The 8,829-nt window shown below is 45.3% G+C and overlaps 1 protein-coding gene across 1 annotated transcript; it reads left to right on the top strand.

The window, feature by feature from the left end:
• Window positions 1–2,491: 2,491 nt before the first annotated feature.
• Window positions 2,492–4,228, top strand: LOC110516772 (E3 ubiquitin-protein ligase TRIM63-like). The gene has a single exon (XM_036982488.1). It carries the CDS (start codon window positions 2,569–2,571, stop codon window positions 3,646–3,648), a length of 1,080 nt encoding a protein of 359 aa, XP_036838383.1. The 5' UTR covers window positions 2,492–2,568; the 3' UTR covers window positions 3,649–4,228.
• Window positions 4,229–8,829: the final 4,601 nt, after the last annotated feature.

Below are 8,829 nucleotides of genomic sequence, written 5' to 3'. Positions count from 1 at the left end.
GGTGCCAGTGGCCTTGGCCTGTGATGCGCCTGCTGACATTTTGAGGAGTGTGACCCTTTCCCCCCGCCACTGGTCTCCTGGAACCACACATGTATATCTCTCTCTGAAGTACACTGTCTACCCTGTCTGCTCCCTTCCCCCTGTCCCATAGCACCACCCACTGCAGGACCAGGCAGCACATGACTGTCTCTCAACATTACTGGAAGGGCTGGGACAGGCAGGTTCAGAGAAGTCTTGCATCACCACAACCTCATGCGTTTGTTGTGGTACTCTAGGGATGCTGGAGTGGTCAGTTACATGGCTGTTGATGTACTCAAACTGTGAATGTATATTTTATGAGTGTTTTCTGGGGTGAACAGATGAAAGGATGGATGATCTATTCATGATTCAAAATCTAATGTTGTGTACTAGAAAGCACCATTCAGTGATGATATCATTACACACAAGATAATAAGGAAGGTCTGTTATCCGGCACAGCATCCACAGGTGAGCTATCTGGGCTACAGGTGAGCTATCTGGGCTACAGGTGAGCTATCTGGGCTACAGGTGAGCTATCTGGGCTACAGGTGAGCTATCTGGGCCACAGGTGAGCTATCTGGGCTACAGGTGAACTATCTGGGCTACAGGTGAACTATCTGGGCCACAGGTGAGCTATCTGGGCTACAGGTGAGCTATCTGGGCTACAGGTGAGCTATCTGGGCTACAGGTGAACTATCTGGGCTACAGGTGAGCTATCTGGGCTACAGGTGAGCTATCTGGGCTACAGGTGAACTAAACTACAGTACCTGTGAACTAGTGCAGGTAAAGATGACAGTCAGTATACTGTGTGTCTGTCCTAAACTACAGTAACTGTGAACCAGTACAGGTAGAGATGACCGTCAGTATACTGTGTGTCTGTCCTAAACTACAGTACCTGTGAACCAGTGCAGGTAGAGATGACCGTCAGTATACTGTGTGTCTGTCCTAAACTACAGTAACTGTGAACCAGTACAGGTAGAGATGACCGTCAGTATACTGTGTGTCTGTCCTAAACTACAGTACCTGTGAACCAGTGCAGGTAGAGATGACCGTCAGTATACTGTGTGTCTGTCCTAAACTACAGTACCTGTGAACCAGTGCAGGTAGAGATGACAGTCAGTATACTGTGTGTCTGTCCTAAACTACAGACGATCGGCCCCATCTTCTTCTCTAAGCCATATCCAGCATGTTGACATGATTACACCCACGTGGCTAATGTCCCCCTACACCTCCAACGTGTCACAACCTGACACAACCCCCCTCCACGGTGGAAATGTTTGGGATGCCACCCCTGCAACCAAGCCCATGTGCATGAGTACACCCCCCTGTGTACAACACCTGTTATTTTGTTGTTGCTGGTTTTCAGAGCGGCTCAATGAGGACCATGGATGTTCTTTGTTGTGGTGTGTGATGTGGACAGTATTGCACAAGCTGCTGTGATCGCCCGGACTGGGTCGACCGTGTCCTGCTGGGGTGTCGATGAGGGCACATAACTTAATGTTTACAACCCCCAAACTTTCCAGAGTTGTGCAACACACACACACAGTCTGTCTTTTAGGCTATGCAGGGGTACAGGGTAAAGGAAGAGGGGGAGAGGAACCTGGCAGAGGATAGGACATGACATTCTATTTCTATAGTGTGTACTACCAGCTCAGTCACTCTTCTCTGTAGACGTATAGTAGAGCAATATGGCACATTCTACCTGCTCTATTACAAACTATGTGGATTCTACAACTTGTGTTCATTCATTCATTTCTACGTTGTTTACTCTGTCAAATCTGCATTTCTTTCTGTCAGCCATGGATTAGATTTACAGTCTGCTAGAGCATCTTTAAGGAAACCAGCATGTTTACAATTTCTCTGCATAACGCCAGAATGTGGACATGTTTATGTTATCACTAATCTCCATTAACCCAGAAACTAAAATCTTGCATAATTTGGTCAGATGCTTATTTTATGTTTACGTAGTCTGTCCACGAGAGATGAATTTATAACATACCTAATGTCTGGCTATGAGAAGGCATATGCATTACGTCTGACCTATTTCTGCAGAGGCCGAAAGGGGTCAATCAAAGATGTAAACAGATGTGAACGACCCTAATCGTGTATTGTGGTGTGGTGGGTGACGATACCTGTTGTTATTGGAGGTTGTTTGGCCAGTTGTCTATTGATTTAGCCCCTCCCACAGAAAGAGAGAGAGGGGAGGGCGGGACAGGGGGTGTTGCTAAGTATGGCATGTGCCGGGGCCAGAAGGGGTTAATTATCTCCGAATTGAGCCTTGCAAACAAGCAAAGGGTGGGACCCGTGCCTCAGACCACGTGGAGGCTCGGGTGTCACGGCCAGCCCAGCGGTATAAATCGTCAGCTGTGGCCGGAGAGTGGCTAGATCAAAATAAACCAAGTGGAGAAAGCAGTCCCTATAGCAGACTGCAATAGAAGGAGAGACAGACAGAGAAAGAGCCACACCACCTAAGACAAAGCGCCTAGGCCACCTACTCTGAACTTTAAGGACTTATACCTTGTGAGAACAGAGAAACACATCTATCCAGACATGGATATCCAGACCGGCCAGGTGACGCACCAGCCCAGCCCCAGGGAGAGCCTGGAGAGCCAGCTGAGCTGCCCCATCTGCCTGGAGATGTTCCAGAAGCCCGTAGTCATCCTGCCCTGCCAACACAACCTGTGCCGCGGCTGCGCCAGCGACCTCTACGACTCCCGCAACCCTTACCACTACTCCGGGGGCATCTTCCGCTGCCCCACCTGCCGCTTCGAGGTCGTCCTGGACCGCCACGGCGTCTACGGCCTGCAGAGGAACCTGCTAGTGGAGAACATCATTGATATCTACAAGCAGCAGCCGGAGAGCGGCGGCGGAGAAGTAGGAAGTAACGCTGCAGACCCACCGCTGAAGGACAAAGACACCAAGGAGCCCATGTGTACGAAGCACGAGGACGAGCGCATCAATATTTACTGTGTGACCTGCCAGACGCCCACCTGCTCCATGTGCAAAGTGTTCGGCCAGCACAAGGACTGTGAGGTGTCACCCCTGCAGAGCATCTACGATACCCAGAAGGCCGAGCTGCGGAACGCCATAGATCTCCTTGCGGCGGGTAACAGCTGTGTCCAGGCCGTGATGGCTCAGATGGAGGACACATGCAAGAGCATCGAGGAGAACAGCCAGCTTCAGAAGAGACGTCTGGGGGAGAGCTTCGACTTGCTCTATGCCATCCTGGAGGAACGTAAGGGCCAGCTCCTGGAAAAGATCACCCAGGAGGAGGAGAGGAAGCTGGGGTTGCTGAGGTCCCTGGTGGAGAGGTACACGGAGCAGCTCCAGGCTAGTATCAACCTAAAGGAGAAGGCGGCCCAGACCATGGAGAAGGGCAATGCAGCCGAGTTCCTGATTAGTGGGAAGGAGCTGATCGCACAGGCCAAAGAGGCAGCTAAAGGCTCCAACTTAGAGAGGCCCGAGCCTGGCTTCGAGAACATGGAGCACCTTACACTGTGCACAGAAGACGTGGAGGTCATCTTGTACCAAATGGGCTTTGGACTGGGGGATGATGATGATGATGATGTGGTGACAGAGGAAGAAGAAGGGGAGGAGGAAGAAGAAGAGGAGGAAGAAGAGGAGGAATAGTAAAACTCTAACTCAAGACTGTATTAGAAGTACTGTATTATTGCAGTTGAGGAGAGGTTTGGACTAAGAGATAAGGATTGGTTTGATGAACAAGCTGCTTTTTAGAAAGAGTAACTAGTTATTTATCAACCAGTTATAACTAGGATATTCACTGTGGTGAATACACAATTTAGAGCCAAGGTGGAAAGTGCAATTCTGAAAAGTAGTTTTTTTTCACTAACAAAATGCAACATTTTGTTTAGACTTGTTCTTTTTTTTATACTTTTGTATTTCTACGTGTTTATACGGTACCGTTTTTTGATATCTACTGAAATAGATATCTCATGGAAATAACAAAGTTTACACTTGAACTCTTTTCACATAATGTACATTGCTCAAGTCTAGACTAGATTGAACAAAAAAAATCGAAAAATATAGCAAAGCATTATTCATGTTGTGTATAATATATCGTTGTCTGTCAAACTATTGAAAACTTGAATTGCTGCAAAATGCACTTAATTCACTTGGTGTTGTTTTTTAACACAGCTGTAATTGTTGTAATGTAATTGACAGTTTAAAGAAATAAAGTGTTGTGGAAATACTTTGCTCGTCCTGTCAATATCCCACACACCTCACCACCAGGGCTTTATTTAGACCTACACATCTACATGGCTCATGAATTTAGACTGTCGCCTTACTTAGGGTTCTTGCTAGTGAAAAATAGGGTCTATTTTTACAGGGCTAGAATGGGAGAGGTGGTGAAGGGCCTTCAAGGTCTGGAATAGATCAGTGTAGCAGGGTGGGTAGAGGATTGGTGGGGGTCTCATGTTTCCCTCCCTGACCTAGCCTCTTTTCCACTTGTCTTGATCATTCCAGTTGCTGTCTGACTCTGTCTGGTATGCCTATAGGTCAGAGGTCAAGCCTGATACCATTATCGGACATGAATGGAAAATAAAAGGGGTAGCAGCAGCACTTCACACAAACGGTCTGCGAGTCGAGACCACTTTGACCGGGGGTTATTTCAGATGGACAACGTACATGTTAAGCTGGTCACATGAATCTTTTGGTACATGCTCTGCATGCTAGTGCGATGACAATGCATTGAGTCAATAGGAGATGTTTGTGGTTTCAAAGCAATGTACTGTAATCCGTTATCACTGTGGATCCTCTTCTGCAGATCGTCTGTAAAACGATGACTTCAAATGATAGGCTATGTTTAATCCATTCGCCATTCAATACCAACGACACATTTCTCTACAGTACAATTCCCAGCGTGTGAATAGACTTGTGGGTCGTTCCATTTGATTTCAATCCCTTTTTGACCACATCCCTTTAGTTTTGGATGTAACTTCCCAGACATATTTACCCCTGTTAGAAGTGTCAGAAAGGGGCTTTTTGAACCAGAATGGAGAACATTTAGGAGATAGAGGTGCTTGAAGTTGAGGCATTTTGCAGATGCCTCCCTACCATGAGACATCCATGTCTATATTCTAGAGTCTACTGTGTCTCAACCGATGACTGGAACAACACAAACACATCAGATGCTGTAAAATAGGATCTAAGCTACAACATATGCGAAAATGAAATGTTTTTAGATATTTGATGTTAAAGGAAAAATCATTTTAATATATATATTTTTTTTTAAGAAAATGATTACATTTTTTGACAACCCTGTTTGTAAGCTTTTAAATTATATTAAACTCAACGATTTATATTTTCCAGTGATGAAGACATGGCAGGGTGGAGTATGAGACATGGGTCAACTTTGAGCACCTCTTATCTCCAAAATGCTTTGGCATTCAGGTCTGAAAGTTGCAAATATGTAGAGAAACATTTAGTTGAAATCAAAAAGGGTGCAGTCAAAAAGTGATTGAAATCAAATGGAACGACCCTTTTATGTAAGTATCTTACATCAACATCAACAGCAGTGAAACTGTGTGGAACCAAAGCCTGCATCACCATCTCTAGTGGAACTAGAATTCATTTCTCTGACGTTGGTAGGGCTGTATCTTTATGGGAACGACCTGACTGCCCTCTGCTTTGGAGCCATCCATCTGACTGCTCTCAGCCTCTCACTGACCACATGGTGCTGGTGAAGAACTGATAAAGACAGTCAACAGGCTGTCAGGCTGCACTCACTGAGAGAGCACAGAAACCTCACCACCACTCACTGAGAGAACACAGAAACCTCACCACCACTCACTGAGAGAACACTGAAACCTCACCACCACTCACTGAGAGAACACAGAAACCTCACCACCACTCACTGAGAGAGCACAGAAACCTCACCACCACTCACTGAGAGAGCACAGAAACCTCACCACCACTCACTGAGAGAACACAGAAACCTCACCACCACTCACTGAGAGAACACAGAAACCTCACCACCACTCACTGAGAGAGCACAGAAACCTCACCACCACTCACTGAGAGAGCACAGAAACCTCACCACCACTCACGGAGAGAGCACAGAAACCTCACCAACACTCACTGAGAGAGCACAAAAACCTCACCACCACTCACTGAGAGAACACAGAAACCTCACCAACACTCACTGTAGTTACTGTACAGTACCAGCCAATGTAGGCAGAGCCCAGACCCCCCTCCACCACCACCACCATCACTCTACTCTACTCTACCGTGCAGCTACCGAGCCAAGAGGCACACAGTGTTATGTAGGGAACCAAATATTTTGTGTGTTGCCGCTGGCTAGCAGTTTATGTTAAATGTCTGTCACCAGAGACTATGTACGGTTAGTTCTGTCCTAGAATGAGACACAGGAAAGGTAAGCTACTGTAAAACAACCCATACTGTTCTACCATATTAGACTGCAGGCTACTGTAAAACAACTCATACTGTTCTACCGTGTTAGATGGCAGGCTACTGTAAAACAACCCATACTGTTCTACCGTATTAGATGGCAGGCTACTGTAAAACAACCCATACTATACTGCCTATATTAGACGGTAGGCTACTGTTAAACAACCCACAATGTCCTACTGTATTAGACGGTAGGCTACTGTAAAAAAAAAAACTGTACTACCGTATAAGACTATAGGCTACTGTAAACCAACCCATACAGTCCTACTGTATTAGATGTTAGGATTCTGTAAAGCAACCCATACTGTACTGCCATATTTGATGGTAGGCAACAAAAAAAAAGACATACTGTCCTACCGTATTATACAGTAGACTATTGTAAAGCAACCCAAACTGTAATACAGTATCATATGTAGGCTACTGTAAACGAACCCATGCTTTACTCTCATATTAGACGGTAGGCTACCGTAAAACAACCCATACTGTACTAGACGGTAGGTTACTGTAAAACAACCCATACTGTACTAACATATTAGACAGTAGTCTACTATAAAACAAGCTAGACATGACGAAGGCGACGGCTGCGTTTCCTGACTCTGCATAAAATACTCACACATCTGTCTTCAAGCTTCTACTCTTTCGACTACTCAGCAGTAGGAAGAGTGTGAATGTGAACTGACTGTATTGAATTTAGATGAGCTGGAACTGTACACCATAACTGGTCAAAGTAGCATTGACATGATCTGAGATGATAAGTATATTTGAGATGATAGGTGGTGTATTCTTGGCTCTCTGCCACGTCCAGGTGGTCAGTTATAGACCTATGGAAACCTGCCAACGTGTGCAATGCCTATAGCCATTGACTATATATGAAGCCTATAGGTCTCATGTGTCTGGTATATGAGAGTGCATGGCCTAGGGCCTCATATTACAGACGGTGTATGTGGATGTACAGTGAGGGCCACGACAGGCACCAGACAATGTGGCCCTGTCAATCTCAATCTAATGCAGTGTAGAACGTGTTTTACATAGGAGAGGAAAAGTCGTTTTGCTGTCATATCATCGATTACACTACAATTCTGACCTCTATATAAGTTAGACCTCTGATTGGCCGGTTGGGCAGATGCCCAGCCCGTTGTACAAATGCAAATCTGTTACAGCTCAACTTAGGTTGGCAAACTGGGCATCAATGACTAGTCAATTCACTAAAGCTCAAGTAAAACTGGTCCTTGACTCTTACATGTGTACAGTCACTACAGTACCACTGGCCAATCAGCTAACCTTTGCCTTTCATTTCTAATCTTAGACCTTTCTAAAGGTCTGCTCTCTACTGTAACCTTAAAGAGTATTGACCTCCTCCACATTTGGGCTTGATTGGGCTGCAAGGTCGATCAACTTTGTGCTGCAGTGGCCAGCTCTTTCTAAGTGTAGCAGCCAGCAATGCAGCAATGTTTTACTAGGTAAGAGTAGTGCCAAAGTATGAGTGCTGATCTAGGATCAGTTTGGCTTTTTAGATTATAATGAGTAACATGATATGGACAGAGAGGTCCTGGTCATAGATCAGCACTTCTAAGTGTAGCAGCCTTGGCAATGCAGAGTTTTACTAAATAAGAGTAGGACCAAAGTAAGAGTGCTGATATTCGATCAGTTTGGGCTTTTAGATTATAATGAGTAATATGACATGGACAGAGGGGTCCTGGTCATAGATCAGCACTTCTAAGTGTAGCAGCCATAGCAATGCAGAGTTTTACTAAATAAGAGTTGGACATCCCCTGGAAGGCTACCAGTGCCCTGCCGGCTGCTAATTTTAGAGCCTTGAATCAGACTGCCCCTGTTAAGCCAGGAAGTGGGCCAATGCTTTAGTTAGACGGATGGTTGCAGGGAGTCGGGGACTAAAAGAGGACCACATAATGTGTAAGGACCTTTCAGACCTTCAAGGCTTGTGTTTGGCCCTTGAAACGACAACTACAGCATACTGTCTCAATGACCAAACCTAGCCAGCATGCATGGTTGAGTCCTTTACTGATAAAATATCATACAGTACATTTATATGAATTACTGTTGAAGGAATTTTTTTGCTGTTGATTTATTTGATTTGTTTCAACACCAGGAGGACAGTGATTTCCCCACTGGTTAATAAAATGATCTGGCACACCCTGCCCTTGCAGATCAGAAGTTTCCAGATCGTAGCCGAGCCACCACTGCCGATCCATACAGTAGCTCTACCTTGTTTTCACCATAGTACTTTGACCTACAGATCTAGGATCTTCATTTGAGCCAGTTTGCTACAGCAGGAAAATAATCCTGCAGCAACAGGAAATGTGAATGATTATGTGGATTATAATTAATGGCAATTTTTGTAGGTGTTCATACATTTTTCAT

This window comes from Oncorhynchus mykiss, chromosome 7 (assembly GCF_013265735.2).
Source record: "Oncorhynchus mykiss isolate Arlee chromosome 7, USDA_OmykA_1.1, whole genome shotgun sequence".
NCBI lineage: Eukaryota > Metazoa > Chordata > Actinopteri > Salmoniformes > Salmonidae > Oncorhynchus > Oncorhynchus mykiss.
The sequence above is the reverse complement of the archived record's forward strand: the minus strand, read 5'-3'. Positions and strand labels throughout refer to the sequence as shown.